This window comes from Gopherus evgoodei, chromosome 1 (assembly GCF_007399415.2).
Source record: "Gopherus evgoodei ecotype Sinaloan lineage chromosome 1, rGopEvg1_v1.p, whole genome shotgun sequence".
Taxonomy (NCBI): domain Eukaryota; kingdom Metazoa; phylum Chordata; order Testudines; family Testudinidae; genus Gopherus; species Gopherus evgoodei.
In genome coordinates, this window is record NC_044322.1 from 202,110,296 (window position 1) to 202,129,763 (window position 19,468).

The 19,468-nt window shown below is 44.6% G+C and overlaps 1 protein-coding gene across 26 annotated transcripts in view; it reads left to right on the forward strand.

The window, feature by feature from the left end:
* The window catches only part of ABI3BP (ABI family member 3 binding protein), a 319,764-nt gene that overhangs the window by 281,429 nt on the left and 18,867 nt on the right, over nt 1–19,468 (forward strand). For all 26 annotated transcript variants that reach the window (XM_030582778.1, XM_030582662.1, XM_030582833.1 and 23 more), the window contains one exon: nt 6,992–7,100. In XM_030582778.1, the coding sequence (XP_030438638.1) occupies nt 6,992–7,100 (109 nt within the window). The remainder of the gene's footprint in view (nt 1–6,991; nt 7,101–19,468) is intronic.

The window sequence follows — 19,468 nt, forward strand, 5'->3', positions numbered from 1 at the left end:
AGCTTGAGAAGAAAGGCCTCTCAAGTGGGAAAAGGCTGGTGCCACCCCTGTGCCTCAGGCAGGTGCGGAGCAGTGTCACAGGGAATTTTGGATAAATGCTGCCCTAACGTCATTGAGCCTGGGACCGGGACTTGAACTCTGCATTTGAGGATTGTCCTGCCCAATTCAGGACGGGTGATAATCTTATGCCTGGGTGTGTCAGTAAAAAAGCAGACAATATGAGAATCAGAGATAAAGGGAGAAGACTGAGCCCTCAAGCCGTGTAGGCTGTTTCTCCCAGCTCCGAGATGGGGAATAACCTAGACCCATGTGAACAGTGGCGAGAGAGGTTAATCTTAAATAAGGGAACATACACATACGTCTCATTATTTAATCCAGCTCTCTAAGCACTGCATAACTTTTGGGCAGAATAAATCACATTTGTTTGGAAGAAGCTGTTCCTGTGTTGACAGAAAATGTGTGCTGACCACAGGCTCCCAGAGGGAAACTTGCAGATGGTGAGCCCAGTGAGCCTGCTAAGTAGCACTGTTGGCAACCAGACAGTTGTAACCTAGAGACCGAGTTGGACAGTGGTTAGATCTCGGGATCTCACCACAAAGAGAAGTAGAGACATGGGTCTCACTTGAAAGGATGTACTAGAGGGACAGAAAAAGGGTCTCAGCAAACTCAGCCTACCCAGGTCCCATTACACTCACAACTCCATAACACTGGATCATTAAACATAGTTTCTTCTTCAAGTGATTGTTCATGTCGATTCCAATTAGGTGTGCACATGCCGCATGCACGGTCATTGGAAACTTTTTCCCTTAGCAGCTCCCATCAGGTCAGCCAGGGAGCCTCCTGGAGTGGCACCCTCATGGCTCTCAATATATGACCCTGCCAATCCCCTTTCAGTTCCTTTTTACCGTCCGTGGCGGCACTGGAACTGTGTTAACTTGCTTGCCTGCAAGTCTTTTCTTAGCCATTCTTAGTTCTTCACAGCTTTTCTTTTGTTTTGTTGTTTAGTTTATTGTTTAATACAATAGCTTTGCTGAGTGGGTCATTCTCCCCTCTCCCTGCCTTGGGCTCTGGGACATGCCTCAAGCCTAAGTATTTAAATCTTGAGGTCTAGGCAAGAAACTTATGCCCAACAGTGACCCTCACGACTCATGGTTGAGGTGTATAGGGGAGGCACATCAGTCCGAGCGCTGCAAGATCTGCAAGGCTTTCAAGCCCAGGACTAGGAAGGAACATGACTTCCATTTCAGATAACTATTAATGGAAGCCACTCTCCGTACAGCGGCACCTGACTGCCAAGTCCTGAGCTCAGTGAGGAGCATCCCAGCATCGGTCCACGAACCAGTACGAAGGAAGGACTCTGGTACTAGAGATCCTCGACAGCAAAGATCCCCAGCACCGCAGCACGGTGCGGCACCCCAGCACTGGTCAACACCCCCAGTGCCCCACATGTGCCATAAGAAGGCCAACAGAGGGCGCTCTCCTCAGAGAGTGAGACCATCCGGGGAGAATTTGCTGCCCCAGAGGAAGGACTTAACTTCCAAACAGCAAGATCCTGTGCCATCAACTCCATTGGCGACATTGAGTCCAGCACCCGGTGACTCTCCAGCAGGTCACTGCTTGGTGGAGGAGATGGAACCCCTCTCCACCTCAGATACTTTCAAGGCAGCAAGGGAGCTCATAGAAAGTATTGTGCCTCAGCCCATTGCTGTTAGAGACAAGCACCCGGCACTGCGTAGATGGTGCCATCTAGAGGCATGCTGGCAATGATGAGGCCCTCTTCCTCAGCAGACCGGCACCGTTCACGGCACCATTCCCAATCTACTTCACCCCCGGCAACAGTACAAGATAGTAAGACGCAGGGAATGCAGTGCTCAGGATCTTCGCCACCGGTTGCGATCACCCCCTATCGCCCCACACCATGATATGCCACTGGACCACAGGAGCTGTTCCCCAGCACTGGTCTAAGTCAGGGGAAAGCCGATGCCGATCATCTACATGGTCGTCATGGCACCCATCCTTGACTTCCTCTTCTTGGCACCGACCACCAGCGCAGGGATCCTCAGCACCACCATGGTTGTCACCCTCTAGATCCTCAGATTCTGTGACCGTCTCCTACTATTCACGGTGCAATATATGTAGGTCGGACAAGCATGGGAGTCTTCATCCTGGCAACCACAGTGGCCACCTACTGCACAAGGGCCCTTCTGGACTCCCTGGGCTTACCATAAGGCTCAGTGTACCCCTTCCAGGGTTTCTAGGTCCGTTACATTGGGGCATCACCAGGCATAGTCACTTGCAGACAGAACCACCCCTCGTACTACTAGGATGGCATTATCCAGACCACCCCTACATGCTACAGAGGACACAGTGGAAACGGCCCCAGATCCACCCATATCCCAGGTCCCATTAGGCCACCTTGCACCACTTGACACCAATGCTACCCAGGACCAACCTGAGCACATGGTGGTCCATGACAACCATATGCCACCACTGGCCTCCTCTTCATCTCTGCCTGATGAGGCAATGGCAGGGGCGTCAGCTTCAGGTCCTCCACCGACTGACCACAGGGCCCACCAGGACCTAGTCCGCCGCATGGCCCGTAATATGGGCCTGCAGGCGGAGGAAGTCATTGAGTCAGAGGACACAATGGTGGACATTCTTACTCCAGATGTCCTTCCAGAGTGGCATTGCCAGTAATTAAGATTATAGGTGACAATTATAATGCTCTATGGAAGACTCCAGCCTCCATTCCACCCATCGTCAGGGGTATGGAAAGAAAATATTTTGTTCCTTCTAAGAGCTATGGATTCTTGTTCTCCCACCCACACCCTTGCTTCCTGGTAGTCCTTATGGTGAATGAGAAGGAGCGTTAGGAACAACAGGCATCAGCTCCCAAGACCAAAGAGGCCAAATGGATGGACCTCTTCAGCAGGAAAGTTTATGCTGCAGGGGTCTACAGCTGAGAATAGCTAACCAGCAAGCTATCCTTAGCAGATATAATTTTAACTCATGGGACTCCATGTCAAAATATAAGGAGTTACTCCCCACTGAGTCAAAAGCTGAGTTCTCGGCTCTGGTTGAGGAGGGGAAGGAAGTTGCCAGGACATCTCTGCAGGCCTCACTCAACTCGGCCGACTTCGCTGCACATACCATCACCTCGGGGGTGGTCATGAGGAGAACAGTTTGGCTCCAAGTGTCCGATCTCCCACCAAAAGTTCAGCAGACCCAAATGGACCTTCCCTTTGAGAGTGCAGGGCTGTTTACAGACCAGACAGACGCAAGACTTCACAGCCTTAAGGATTCCAGGGCAATGATGAAATCTCTGGGGAATGCACGCACCTGCTATCCAGAGAGCCTTTCAAGCCTCAGCCTGTGCAGCAGCAGAAGCAATACCAACCCTGCCCGAGGCAGGATACATACCGCTGTAGGGGCAGAAATTCCAGGGACAGGCCTTCCAATCCTCCCACAGGCCAAGGGCAGGGCCCAACCAAGCCATTGTCAGGACCCAAGCAAGGGTTTTGGAGAGATGCCCGAGGACAGCGTACCAGCCACAATTACGGAGCCTTCCTCCCGTTTTTTGAACTGTCTATCCCACTTCTATTAGACTATTAGAAAATGGAACAGACACAACACGTCTGTGGTCCCAAATAACGTCGGACCACTGGGTCATACAGTTGAAGTGGGATTTTCTCTCCAATACTGCTCCTTCCCTCGCTCCCACCCTCCTTCCTCATCCCTCTTCAGGGACCCCTCTCACAAGCAACAACTTATCCAGGAGATGCAGGCATTCCTCGCCATGGGAGTGGTGGAGAAGGTTCCTCGGGAGCTAAGGAACAAGGATTCTACTCCAGATACTTCCTAATCTCCAAGCCCAAAGGGGGGTCTCAGACCCATCCTGGACCTGCGAGGACTCAATCAGTTCATGGTGAAGTTAAAGTTCTGCATAGTCTCTCTGAGCACATTTATTCCTTCTCTGGATCCGGGGGACTGCCCTCGACATGAAAGATGCATACTTTCATATAGTCATTTGGCTGGCCCAAAGACGTTTTCTGAGATTTGTTGTCAGCCACATACATTATCATTTCACGGTGCTCCCATTCAGGTTATCAACAGCCCCCCGGGTGTTCACCAAGTGTATGTCAGTGGTCGCCGCTTTTCTCCAAAAGAGACAAGTGCAAGTGTACCCCTACTTAGGCGACTGACTTCTGCGAGCGCACTCCAGGGAGCAAGTGGAGTCCAGTCCAGGTCCAGTTATTCAGACAGAGCTTCCAGAGACAAATCAACATTGTCACCCTCTTCCCCTCACCCCCAAATAGAATTCTTTGAGGCAGTGCTAGACTCTGTTCAGGCAAGAGCCATCCTGCCAGAGACCAGATTCCAAACGCTGTCGCATGTCATTCAGATCCTCAGGCAATACTCCCCCACCACCACTACAACATGCCCCAGCCTCTTGGGACGTGCAGCTATGTCATGAGGCATGTCAGGCATGGCTCACTTCAGGTTATCACCTGGGTTGAGACAGTCTAGACTCAGCAGTAACAGTACTGTCACGAGTCCTAGACACGCTAGGATGGTGGTTGGAACCTCGCATGGTCTGCGAAGGAGTCCTATTCACCACCCCTCAACCATCCATGACCTTAGTAACAAACATGTCAGACCTTGGTTGAGGGGCACACCTAGGAGACCTACAGACTCAGGGCATGTGATAGCGGCTGAGATTCTGCTCTACATCAATATGAAGGAACTCAGAGCGGTGAGACTAGTCTACCAGACCATATTGCAAGGTCAGTGTGCTGTGGGCTGACCAACAACACCACTGCCATGTTTTACATAAACAAGCAGGGTGGAGCCTGCTCCTCCCCTCTCTGTCAGGAGGCACTCCACCTGTGGGAGTTTTGTATAGCCCTCTCGATTCACCTGGAGGTGTCCTATCTCTTGGGTGCACGCAACAAGCTTGCTGACCACCTCAGCAGGTTGTTCTTCAGTCGTGAGTGGTCCATATGGAGGACATCATCCACTCCATCTTCCAAAGGTGCCACCAGGAACAACGGAAAGTGTCCAGCATTTTGCTCCTTCCAAAAACACAGCCCGGGATCAGTCTTGGATGCATTCATAATGCACTGGGGAACCATCTACTGTATGCCTTTCTTCTGATACCACTTGTCCACAAGGTTATCCTCAATATCCGCAGGGACATGGCAAAGGTAATTCTGCTCGCTCCAGCGTGGCCATGCTAACATTGGTACACAACACTTACAGAGCCGTCAGTGAGCACCCCATCGCACTGCTGCTCCTTCCTGATCTGATTACACAGGACCATGGCTGACTGCTTCACCCAGACCTCCAGTCCCTCCATCTCACGGCCTAGAAGCTTCATGGTTAAACACAAGGGCACTCCAGTGCATGGAATTGGTGAGGGAGGTACTTCTTGATAGGAGGAAACCTTCCACCAGGGCCACCTACCTGGCCAAATGGAAACAGTTCTCATACTGGTGTAATCACAGCCGAGTATCTCCACTTCAGGCATCTATACCATTCATTCTGGATTATCTACTGCACCTGAAGCAGCTAGGCCTGGCTGGATCATTCATCAGGGTGCACTTCACAGCCATCTCCACATTCCACCCTGGAGAGTTAGGGTGTTCAGTCTTTGCCAGTCCTCTGGTGGGCCATTTCCTTAAGGGCATGGAATGGCTATACCCTCAGTCTCACCCACTGGTACCAACTTGGGACCTCAATTTGGTCCTAGCTAGGCTGATTGGAGCCCCAGTCGAGCTGCTCGCTACATGTTCCCTCTCATGGAAGGTAGCCTTTCTGGTTGCCATCACATCGGCCAAGAGGGTGTCAGAGCTAAAAGCACTAATTTCCAAACCCCTCCCCCAACACACACACACACACACACACACACACACACACACACACACACACACACACACACACACACACATGGTCTTCCACAGGGATAAGGTACAGCTCAGGCCGCACTCAGATTTCCTGCCCAAGGTTGAATCCCAGTTCCACCTCAGCCAGGTATTTTTCTACCTGTTTTCTACCCTGAGGAGCAGAGATTTCACTCATTAGATGCATGGAGGGCGCTAGTGTTCTACACTGAGCGCACAAAGCCTTTCAGAAAGTCAAACCAGCTGTTTGTAATGGTGGCAGACTGGATGAAGGGACTTCCGGTCTCCTCACAGCGCATCTCTTCCTGGATTACGGACTGTGTCCGTACCTGCTATGACCTATAACCACCCACTCGCGAAGAGCCCAGGCCTCTTCCACCACTTTCCTGGCCCAGGTACCCATCCAAGAGAGCTGCAGAGAGGTGACCTTGTCCTTGGTGCATCCCTTTGCCACCCACTATGCCATCACACAGCATGCTATAGACGGTGCCGTGCTCATTATAGCAGTGCTCCAGTCAGTGACTTAATTCCGACCCCATCCCTGTGGGAGAGCTTGGGAGTCACCTAATTAAAATCAATGTGAACAATCATTCGAAGAAGAAAAGATGGTTACTCACCTTCTTGTAACTGTTTGTTCTTCAAGATGTGTTGTTCACCTCCATTCCAATACCCATCCTCCTTCCCCTCTGTCAGAGTAGCCGGCAAGAAGGAACCAAAGGGAGGTTGGGTTGGCAGGTTGTATACTGAGCACCAACAGTGTGCCACTCCAGGGGGCTCCCTGGCCAACCCAATGGGAGCTGCTAAGGGAAAAAGTTTACGACAACCGTGCACACAGATCTAATTGGAATGGACATAAACAACACCTCTTGAAGAACAACAATTACAAGAAGGTGAGTAACCGTCTTTTTTTAATAGGCTCAGATTATAAACAAAGAATAATTCATATGGGATACCATTATGACCTATAAGAAGAGAACATGGGAAATCCACATAAAGGAGGAAATCAGACAAGAGAAAAGAGAGGAATGAAAAATATAGAGTAATTAGAGCTTTTATTAAAGGGAAAATTTCTGTTTCTTTTAACTTTTCAGACTATGTGGTTTTATCAACTGTAAATGGAACATCTAATGGAACGGAGAAGATCACTATAACTACAAAGCAAACCCACTGTATAGTGGAAAATCTGGAACCTAACAGAAGGTAATGCAGTAAGAGAACTTCTCAAATTCATCCAGCTAATTTAGACTGTCGGTAATATCCCAGTTCAAGAAAAAGATACAAATATAAGAACAAAGGGAGTTTATTCTAATTGTGACGGGAAGCAGATTTTTTTTTTAAATATACTTAACAGAGAAAGTAATCTCATGCCAAGGATGTTGCAAATGGTCCAGACTCCACGAACTGGGTATAGTGCAAAGGTGACATATTCAGTGACCTGGCAAAAAGATCCACAGTTGAATTTTTAAAGGTGTACTGCCTCTTATGGAAAAAAAAAATCTTGTAGAATTTAATAGGGAAAAAAATTAATATATTTTGTAGAAACATGAGTATTGGACTTTAATAATGTGCTAACATTTTAATATTTTTAACCATCCTATAGAATTCAGGTTTCCAGAATCTAGAGCAGTGGTGTGCAAACTTTTTGGCCCGAGGGCCACATCTGGGAATAGAAATTCTAGGGCAGGCCATGAATGCTTACAGAATTGGGGTTGGGATGTGGACTCTGGGGTGGGGCCAGAAATGAGTTCAGGATGTGGGAGGGGGCTCTGGGCTGGAGTGGGGCTGTGGGGTGGCGGTGAGGGCTCTGGCTGGGAGTGCGGGTTCTGGGGTGGGGATGAGGAGTTTGGGGTGTAAGAGGGTGCTCCAGGCTGGTGAAGACATGCTAAATTGATGAGAGTGCTCTCCCATCAACATCTGTAATCCACTTCAACAAGAGATGGAAGCTATGTTGCCAGGAGAGCATCTCCCGTCGACATAGCATAGTGTGGACACCACTGTAAGTCAATCTAAGGTATGTTGACTTAAGTTACTTTGCTTACGTAACTTAACCAGGGCCGGCTCCAGGCACCAGCTCAGCAAGCAGGTGCTTGCGGTGGCCAAGGGGAAGGGACAGCAGGTCAGGCTCTTCGGTGGCAATTCAGTGGAGGGAAGGACCTGCTACTGAAATAAAAAGCAGCATGGTGGAGCTGCTGCCGATTACAGCTTTTTTTTTTTCCTCTGCTTGGGGCAGCAAAAGTCATGGAGCCAGCCCTGAACTTAACTAACAAAACTTAGATTGATTTACAGTGATAGTGTAGACCAGGCCTTAGAAGCGATGTAAAGGGTAAAAGAAAGAATGTGTTTTCATTACAGTCACAATACAAGTACACCTCTGCCTCGATATAACGCTGTCCTCGGGAGCCAAAAAATCTTACTGAGTTATATCGAACTTGTTTTGATCCACAGGAGTCCGCAGCCAGCCCCCCCCCAGAGCACTGCTTTACTGCATTATATCCGAATTTGTATTATATCGGGTCCCGTTATATTGGGGTAGAGGTGTACTGTAGTAAGTTTGATACCAAACTGGGAGGGATTGCAACTGTTTTGGAGGATAGGATCATAATTCAAAATGATCCGGACAAATTGGAGAAATGGTCTGAGATAAACAGGATGCAGTTTAATAAAGACAAATGTAAAGTGCTCCACTTAGGAAGGAACAATCAGTTTCACACATACAGAATGGGAAGAGACTGTCTTGGAAGGAGTACGGCAGAAAGGGATCTAGGGGTTATAGTGGACCACAAGCTACATATGAGTCAACAGTGTGATGCTGTTGCAAAAAAAGAAAACATGATTCTGGGATGCACTAACAGGTGTGTTGTGAGCAAGACATGAGAAGTCATTCTTCCGCTTTACTCTGCGCTGGTTAGACCTCAACTGGGATATTCTGTCCAGTTCTGGGTGCCACATTTCAAGAAAGATGTGGAGAAATTGGAGAGGGTCCAGAGAAGATCAACAAGAATGATTAAAGGTCTTGAGAACATGACCTATGAAGGAAGGCTGAAAGAATTGGGTTTGTTTAGTTTGGAAAAGAGAAGACTGAGAGGGGACATGATAGCAGTTTTCGGGTATCTAAAAGGGTGTCATAAGGAGGAGAGAGAACTTGTTCACCTTAACCTCTAAGGATAGAACAAGAAGTAATGGGCCTAAACTGTAGCAAGGGAGGTTTAGGTTGGACATTAGGAAAAAGTTCCTAACTGTCAGGGTGGTTAAACGCAGGAATAAATTGCCTAGGGAGGTTGTAGAATCTCCATCTCTGGAGATAGTTAAGAGTAGGTCCAGTGATGAGCTGCCAAAAAATTAACAACCAGTTCCCTCCTCCTCACTCCACGAGGGGGTCGTGCCCGACCCTGGGGCCAGGGCCAGAGCCGCTCGGCTAGAGCCGGGGTGCTCAGCCAGAGCAGGACTGGGATGGACCCCGCCATGCCTCCCTGGAGCCCTCCTCACTCCCCCGCCCCAACTTACCTTGCCAAGCTGCTTCTTGTTTCTGAGCCCTCCCTAGTCCCAGGCTTCCCATGCAAACATCTGATTCACGGGAAGCAGGGGAGGGGGAGGAGAAGGGAGGGGCCCAGGAGGCAGAGGTGATCTGGGGCCAGAGGCAGGGCAGCCCTTTTAGAACTCGTTGTCCTGGGACAACCCAGTTCTAAAACGGCTTCTAAATTTAACAGCTGGTTCCTGCAAACTGGTGAGAACCGGATCCAGCTCACCACTGAGTAGGTCCCTTCCAGCCCTAGCATCTATGAATCTATAACTCTTTGCCAGAAGCTGAGAGTCAGGTTTTTCCCATTGTAAATGCTAATACAAAACTATTATATTTGTCAGCATACATAAGGCAACTCAGATTCCCACCTGTAACAAACTAAGTAAAGATTTTTCTATCATTATTGTGGCTCACATAACCAAACTCCTTCCATCTGAGATCCTTTACAACCATTTTAATCATGATAATTTATGTCCGTAGTAGGATTAGATCAGAATTACAGACCCAACAGCAGCCTTTTAGTCCTGCATGACACTGGCTATTAAATAGTACCTTAGTAATAAAGCAGTTTCCTTGTTCCTTCAAATGGTGACCTTCAGTTTGTCTCCTGTAATTGAACAGGAAAAACCTACTATTAATATTCATATTTTCCTCTAGGAAAGTATACAGCATAACATTATTGGTATATGTCAAGTGCCTGGGGCTATACAAAATATAACATGAAGGCAGCCCTTGCTCTAAAATACTTACATTCTGGAAGAAAAAGGCACTGGACTGGGAGCTGGGTGACCTGGGTTCTATTACTAGCTCTGCCATTAACATGTTGTTATGGGACTTTTCATTTCTCTGTGCCTTTGCTTCCCCTCCCAGTCTTGGCTCTCTTTTCTGTTCAGGTTATGTAAACTCTTTAGGGCAGAGACTGTCTCCTATTAGGTGCTAGCATACTTAGCACAATAGGACCTCATTCTGGGTTGGAGCTTCTTAAGTGTGAGTGTAATACACATAAATAAATAATAATAAATGTACTAGGAATCCAACAGGAAGAGTAATTTCTAATTTTTTGTGGGGAGAGTTGTTTGTTCATTTCTTGTGGGCATTGTGGAGGAAGTGAGCGTTTAAGAGGGATCTGAAGGGAAGGAGAGGAGTAGTCTGGTGAAGTGAGATGTGAAGGATATTGCATGCACAGAGAATGGCAGGCAATGATGCACAGAGATGGGAATGTGAGAAGACAATAAGTTTGTTATGCCTTCTGCTTTTTTAGTCTTTCTAGCAATGTGTGCAAGCTTGTGCTGCCGCTGTTCTGCCTTTTTCATTCCAAGGCTGAAACTGAACAGTTTGATCCCTAAGATGCCAAATTCACCCTGTATGGGAGCACTAAAATTCTCTAGGAAGGTGTTTTAGGTTTTTAAGCTCTTCTGCTAAAATTCATGGATCACCAAAGAGTATGTTTTCATTGTAGTGAGAAAGGATTTAACCTTGTGACTTCATTAATACTAGTGGAGCAATATTGTTGCATGGTACTGTAGTGAGGAGTGCCTTAGAAATGTGTGTTGTAACAATCTCCATGCATTGCACTGAAATTTCCCCTCTAGGTCACCTATAAAATCATATTTTGGGACCATATTGGTGGTCAAGATGCAAGGCTGGTCAACTCCTAATCTCTCATTCCTCAAGTCACCAAGGTTGAAGAACTCCATACATCGCAGCAGGCTTTGTCCAGGTAGAGACGGACAGAAGCTGAGGAGCTGCTTTGTGTCACTGAACCAAAATCTGGTCAGTTAAGAAATAGTGATAATGGACTGCTAAAGAAATCCTGTCCATTCTCTTTCTGTTGGAAGAAGCTAAATTAAAACATTTATAGTCCATCCACTCTATGACAACTATATATGAACACGTGTGCAACATGGTTTCCCTGACCATTGCACACTGGGAAGGGGTTTTTTGAAGAATTATATTGTAACTGTACCATAAAGCCATAATATGGACTTCCTTCAGGTGAGCAGTTTAGCTTGTGTAAGGTGGGATCTTAATGTACAGCATGATTTGATTTGGAGGGTTCTTAAAAGAAACAAAAACCTGTTAGTTGGAGTACCTTGGTTGGGGTACCTTGTGGACTACCATATTTAAACCTAGTGGTTGCTAGCATGGTCTCCCTTGTAATGTACGCAGGGTCTTTTGCTGAAAGGCTGAAGCATCTGTTTGCTTTGACTCATAGGAATAATGCCACTGCTGGCTGTTTTCTCCTCTAGACATGCTTGGCAATATAAACTTCAGAAACAAAAAATTTGCAGTAACTTAGTTCGTAACCTAGAAGTTTATAGTTACTTAATTCACCCAATGATTGGTGCAAGGACTTCAGTCCAAACTACGGCATGTTTTGTTTGCCCTTGTAATCTATATCTCGGCCTTTTTGTTTGGTGTGAATTCAGACTACTCCAAAGCATCCAGACTCAAAGAAATGAGAGCATAATATTCTGTTTGAAACCTGTTTTACTGCGTAAAAGGTACACCCTTTAAATAAATGCATGGCACTGTCAGCTGCTCAGCAGCCTGCATGAAATGTGCTGATTTTCTTACATTATTCCATTTTGTTGGATCGCCCAGTAATGCCACGTGTTTGCTCAAGACACAGATGTGTTGTGTCTGTTCCATTTTCTAATAGTCACACATGCCTGACAATTGGCACTTGTCACTGGTCATAAAAAACATTTCCCTAGATGACTAGTGCCTTGGCCTCTGTACCTGGAGAACAGTCAAAAATAATGTTTGGAGAATTTCAGCATAAGGGAAAAATAACATATCTTAGAAGACTGGTAAAAGTGCAAATAACCTGAAAGTACAAATCATAATGTGTAGTGTTTGGTGGGTTGTGATTTCTCAAAACTACTACATGTTGTTAGCACTAAGGAGTAATTAGCTAAGTGCATGACCCCCTCATTTAAAACAATACATGTTGACTACGGATCTAATATTCTGCTTATTCTTATAAATGCTTTGCCTTTCCAGAGCTGTATTCATCTACAGATTTCAAAGCACCTAAGAAACAATTAAGTCTCCCCGGTGAGTTAGGTAAATCTACCCATTTTATAGATTGGGGCTTCCCAGAAGACTTTCTCTCATAGCATCAGTTTCTTTTCTGCCCATGTGCTCCTAGTAGAGTAGTCTATGTAATAGTTACATAAACGTGCTTATGAATTATTCTGCACTTTGTATTGCACTCATCTTTTTTAATGACTCTCTGTCCCCCTCTCATTTCATAGCCACTCTCTTTTCATACTCATCTTAATCTATCTTTTTCTGAGATACGCATCTAGAAAATCACCTGTTGAGTTTCCAGCCATGAATGTTTCAGATTCAGGTCATATTCCATAAAGCCCTCCTCTGCGCACACACTGAAGTTCTTCTCTAACCTTTTCCATCCCAATGTGCTTTTGCTCATAAAAGCCTCTGTATTTTAATATCTGAACTCATTCATTCAACCACTTGAGCTCATTCTGGGCCAGATCCTGATGTCTTACTCAGTTTCTACTCCTTTCTTACTCAGGCAAAATTCTCAGGATTTAAGTCCCCATAACTACTATGCTGATTAGGCTGGTGGATAGTTATATCTTATAAATCTTCACTTTGCCCTTTTTCACAAGTGAAAGCTAAAATTTTTTGTGGTGGCTTCTCTGAGCAATTAATTTTACACACGTGCTCATGTCACAGTTTTCAACGCTTCTGAGCAGAGAAAAATACCACTATGAGCAAAAGCATTAATGTACTCATTTGCCACCAGATGGAAATGTTGCCTTTTTTTTTATAGCAAAAACAGCTCTTGCTGTTACCTGAAAAGTCAACATTTTGTTCCTTTTGGAAAACAACTGAAGTATTTGAAGCAAAACCACAAAAATGGTTGTTTTGATTAAAGCAGTTGAAATGTGATTTCCAGCCAGTCTTTCCTACTAGTGAGAATTGGTTCCCACAGTTCAACTTGTAATTTGGAGCCTGATTTTTCAGAGTTGTTCCCATTAGAATCTTGGGTGCTCAGCTCTTCTGAAAGCCAGGCTTTTAGTCTTTTGTAGGATGCTATGTCACAAACCATCATTAAATTGACTAAAATATGTCAGTGGCTTCTTAATAGTCCTGTCTGGCATGATCTCATCTTAGTGAATTTGTTCTTTCTAGGACAATTAAATTAAAAGAATGCAGTCAAGGTTTTTTCACAATTTTTAGTATTTTTCCTCACTTTCATTGTTTTAATAAACCTTTGGAAGCTCGAAAATTGAAATGTCCTTATTATGAGTTGTCTTTTCCTCCATTGTGTTTGCTTTACAGTGGTAGTGTTGTTCGTCAGCAACAACTTTCCCATAGCTAAAGTCAGTCTTGCTGCTTTTTTCTTTTCCTGGATCTTTTATAGCCCACATATTAATTACAGATGTTGTATTAGTTAGTCTCCAGTCCATTGCTTCCAAAGAAGTTTAGTATTTATCTGCTAATGGTTGTCTTCTCTTTTCTACTATTTCCTTTAAAATTCTACGTGGTTCATATCTGCCCTAGGATTTTGTTAGTCTTCAGTCTAATTTTTCACTCATCTATTGTGGTGACATCCTGATTTCCGTTAGTAGTATTCCTTCCTCCTCTGGGCAGAGGAAAAGTCTGTTTTCCCCCATCTACCTCCCCCTAGTCTTTCTTTGTGAACTCTGAGGCAAAGGATTTATTTTCAGAACTGTCAACCTCTTCTGTCTATAAATCATCCTCTACCAGCCCATAGAGGCCCTTCCGGCCTCTTATGTCTAATGTACTTGAAATATGTTGTAGTTATTTTAACCTCTTGTGAGATCTTTTTGTTTGCTACCGAAGAAGCTTTGTGTACACCATATGCTCTGCTGCCCCATGTACTATAGTACAGCTGCAATGAAATATGGGATTTTTTTTAATGCCAAATTAGCTCTTTGGTCCATCTAGTCTTTTCCCCTTAGCAGTAGCCAGCACCTAAAAGGAAGATAAACCCACCAACACCATTAATATGCTTATCCAGTTAAGCCATGTTGTCATTGGGAAGGACAATTACTCTCATTTGCCTCAGGTGATTATATTTAATCTCTGAAGAATGAGATTTGAATACCCATATTGTTATCTTAACTTGCATAACCATACATGGAAATAAAATACGTTCACAGAGCACACAATAAGTGGCCAGGAAACTTTGCAACAGTAAGAAAGTATATAGCTTTGCAGAAGTTAAAGTTATACATACAAAGTTATATAGTTTGCAAAAGTTAAAGTAAAATGTTACGATTGCATTGCTGTCAGATTAGAATCAGAGATGTGCCAAATGGTTCAGGAGAAATTCAGGTAGCAGTTAAATTAGGCTGTTACCCCTCCAGCCTATTGGTACGGATCTGTATTAAGAAGTTTTTGTCTGAGGAAGAGTGGCACGTAAGGATCTTGTGCCTCAGTGGGTCTAGGTGGGGAGCAGGCAGTGGCCGTGTATATTATTTTAGTTCTGCTGACAATCTAATTTGCATATTAAGTGTGCATACTTGTAAGTGAAAGACTGAAGGCACATAGCACAGATGATAAGAGGACTTCATAGGACTCCTTTTCTGCTTGAAAATTGTAAGATGCAGAGGCGGATTACAGTTTTGTGGAGCCCTAGGCCAGAGTAAGTGGGAGCCCCTCCACTCCCCTTCCACCTGCCGTCCCCCCTGGCTCTCCTGCTATGGGGTGCTGGGGCTTCCCCCGCCTGCCCAGAGCTGCTGCCGTGGGGGAGTGGGGCCGGGTCCCCGCTGGTCTGGTAGCTAATCCGCCACTGGTAGGGTGGCAGCACAATTGATAATACTACACTGAAAAACTCTGTTTAATTTCACCTTTTCAGTTCTATGATCTTACATTTTTCTCCTTTTGCATGATTTGGAAAATGATAGAATTTCCTTTGCTTGCCAAAGTTTCATATGGGATAGCAATTTTCTATGGAAAAAATAGCCTGTACAGTAATTAAATAAATAGAAATGTAATCTGCACAAGTACTTTTATTGTCCTCTGTGGTTTGGATGGATTTCTGAGGCCTATTCTTTCCAGAGCCTATGGAATGACATTCTGACAGAGGCTGGAGTCAAAGGTTGCTTTAAGCTGCTGTTTATACTGCTGTTGAGGAGTTTTTGGCAGTATATATGAGATGGAATATAGACTACAGCTCCTTATGAACATCAAAACTGGCTAAAATGTAGGTATGGGATAATCATTATATAGGTTTCCTATTTATCTTGCTAAACTCTGGCCTACATAGTCTCTTAATGCCTTTGGCATTTTTTGTCCTGTGGCTTGCGTAGAAATCAATAAAGTAGCAGAGAGCACTTGATCATTTTTACATCCATTTTATTTACATACACAGAGTAGTCACTTTTGAGATCTTTTACCTGCAGCCTTAAAAACTGACATATGGTGATGCTGCCATTTATGAAAACGCTATATGAACTCTTCAGAGTACAGTATAATTTGATGCCTCTCTCCCACCGTTTATTCTTGGCCAAACATTTTCCCTCTCCCTACTAGTGTGCGATATGCTGTCAGTCAGATAGTTACTATCCTGTGCCCCAAAGGTGCCTGCTGCTCCTTGTGCTGCTGCCACTGGTAGTGTTTCCTGGCTGGAAGCCAGCTGAAGGAGAAGGCAGAGATGATTCTTTCCTTTTTTTTTTTTCAAATGCCTGTCACAAGACCTGGGAAACAGACATTTGGATTTCCTCTAAAATGTTTAGTCTTCAGCTTCTGTCCTAGTTATTTATGGAACTTGTAGAATTGATGGGTCCTACTATTCAAACTGAGTGCTTCAGGGCAGGGATGGTCCCTTCCTATGTGTGTAACCATTCTGCCAGGTGTCATTCGCAGTAGTAACTGTTGGGTCACAATAACCATATATTCACCTACAAAAAATCAAAAATGACAAAACCCAGTGTTTCAGGTGTATGGCCAACCCCAAAGTCCTAGGTATTAATTACCTGGCTGGGTGACACCCATAACTCTTATTCACAAAACAATCCGTACCCATCTAAACCCTCACTTGTGAATCCAGATAGACTCATTGGTAGTCAACTGGGTGTTGGGGCAGCTCTCCTGTCTGCTTTAGTTCAACAAAGCCTACACCATCAAGTTCTGCTCCATCCTGCAGCTGGTCAGAAAGACCTCTCCACTTACTCAATTGCTGTCCTGTCCAACCTAGTCCCACTCCACAGAGTCAGCTCTGTGCAGAGCTTGGAATTTCTGGATCAGGCATTCTAGATAGATCTCCTTAGCTCTATTTATTGAGCTCCTCAGCTCCCAGCCCAACCAGAGTCCACTATATGTTCATTCATGGTGACTAACTTTCTGTGGGTTATAACTTGTGCAATTCATGTGCCCATTCATAACTACAGTTACAGTAACAAACGATTGTCCTTCAGAAAATCAGAACACAAACTCCAAATAATGCAGCATGACACACTATATTAACTAAGCTATACTTTCTCCTGTGAGGGAAGCAGAGCATTCTGTCCTGCTAAACCTTATAGCTATGAGCTTATATCTGTTTCTACAGTGCCTCGGACATATGGGGGCACTAGGAGGGACTGTAATCCAATTAATTAATTTATGTTAATTAAACTTCTTATTAAACTTCTGCTTCTGCATTAGTTGTTAGTCAAAAAATTGTCTAGTGCTCCATTGCCATTTGAAATATAAATGATTTTATCTTGTCTGCTCAAAGTCGGCAATATGTGTTTAAAAAAAAAGTGTACCACAAATCAAATATGTATAAAATAAAATATTTATCACCTAAATTTCATAAACTAAAATTGGCCACCTAGAATGTTTTGGTGTACTTGGGATCAGTGTGGCTGATAATTCCATTAATGCTGCAGTATCTTCTAAAATATAGATCAGCGCCGTTGGCTTAAATAGCAAACCATGATGTATTGTATAACTTTCACATAATAGTGAAAAATATGAGGCTTGGCTCTAATGGGGAATTTTCATGGACTAGACCCATCAAATAATAAAATAGATATAAAATGGTGTATTTAATTTATATCTAACCTTTCATGAAACACATGGACAGGTTTCAAATATTACCACGTTGCTGCACTGTGAATCAAGGGGAAAGACTTTTGCAGCTTTTAAGTTATAAACTTAGATTGATGATGCACATTACTAAACCATTCTGTACTTTGTCCACTTAATTCTCTCACAACGTAGCCATTTCCTTTCATCTAAAAAGAATAAATCAAAGGGATTTGGCTACATGCAGAATTGTACCAATTTACTTCAGGTATTGTTTTACACAGGTGCAAAAGGCTATGTGGACATTCTTACTTCAGTTTAAGCCAGGGTTTCTCAACCTCTGAGTTGGGACCAAAAATTGGGTCACCAGAATGTTTCAAAGGGTCATGTGGCAGCTCCTGTAGTTCCAGTCCCATGGGGCTGGCTGGGCTCGCCTCCCTGCTCCAGGCACTGCAACCGCTGAGGACCCAGCTGTCATGATGATGGGAGCCCAGGTAGGCCAAATATGAGTGAGCGGCACTGCGACCCCATGAACCAGGTCACAACTCCACTCACACAAATTTGATCCAGTCAGGGGAAGGGGGCTAAACTTGAGCAGCGCTGCAGGCCCAGAGGTTGCAATGCTCAGAACTGAGAGCCAAGCCCAGCTAGCCCCACGGCACAGGAACTGCAGGAGCCACCACTGTGGGGTGAGTGCCGGGCAGGACCCAACCCCCTCCACCAGGGGGCAGGATCCGATCGAAACCACCCCAGGAGCTCCACCCCCAAACTATTTACTGGGCTGTGACAAGCCATAAACATTTACAGATGGGTCCTGAGCCCAAAAAGTTGGGGAATCACTGGTTTAAGCAACTCTTAAAAGATAATAAGGTTCCACATCAGTGTTTGCACCAGTTTGGCCCAGTACACGTGTGTGTGTATAGACGAGGTTTCAGCATATCTAAACGGTTCTTCTATCATGCAGCTTGTTAAGTAGGCAACAAAATCCCCAAATCACCACCTTGTGCTGTTGCATGTAAACCTCTTTGCAACAAACTGAAATGCCAGATGCCCATACTTCTGCTCCAGTGCGGGACTGGGATCCCAATCCCTCAGCACTGCTCCAGAGTGGGACCAGGATCCTGATCTCTCAGCAATGCTTTTCTCCTCAAATGGGATACATATCTGTTCTACACTTTTCCTCCAACCCTTCTCCTAGCCATGGTCATGTACAAACAACTCCAGAGGGAGCCTCCCACATGGCCCAGACAAAGGTAGATTTTCTGCATTTAAACATCATATGGCTTATTTAAAGTGACCTTAAAGCAGCTTGTATACAGCGGTGAGCATGGAATAAATATCTAAATTAGAGTAGATAGGCTTTTAGAATAAAAATAATGAACCCATGGTTACGCTTATAAATGTAGACTCCTCATTTATAAAATATTTTCCTATATGAGAACACTTGCAGGTATTTCTGTTCTGTGTGAAGATTTACAAAAATTGAGACAATTGTTAGTTTTATGCATGAAACTTGGTTGAAATAAAAATTATCCTACCAAGTAGCTGTGGGAGAGTGTCCCTTGGTATTTGGCCATAAACATGCTGCTCAGGTCTTCAGAGACTAAGAAACAGTTGGAAATTCCACAGTTTGTATTAAACTATTCAGCCTCTTTGTGGGGAACTTTTAAATGAAGTGTTGGCAACCAGCGCATGAGAATAGTGGTATGGTTTTTAAATCTTGTCTCTTCTGATCATTTGAGCTCTTGGAAATTTGCTGCTTGGAAAGCAGTCTCTTGCAGCTCCATTTCATAGCACTGTGATAAATTCACTAACCAACCCCTTCAATTAATAAGGGATTCTTTGTGAATCAACAGGAATATTTAATTGTCCAATATAACATTCAAAATAGAAAATAACCTAAATGCCTGTTCATTGTTTTGAAAATGTCCATTGTTTTGCGTTAATTACTAATTTAAAATGTACTCAGTTGCTTACTACTTATTTATGTTAGGGTTTCTCACAGCCTCCAAACCAGGGGCTGTTTCTTGCT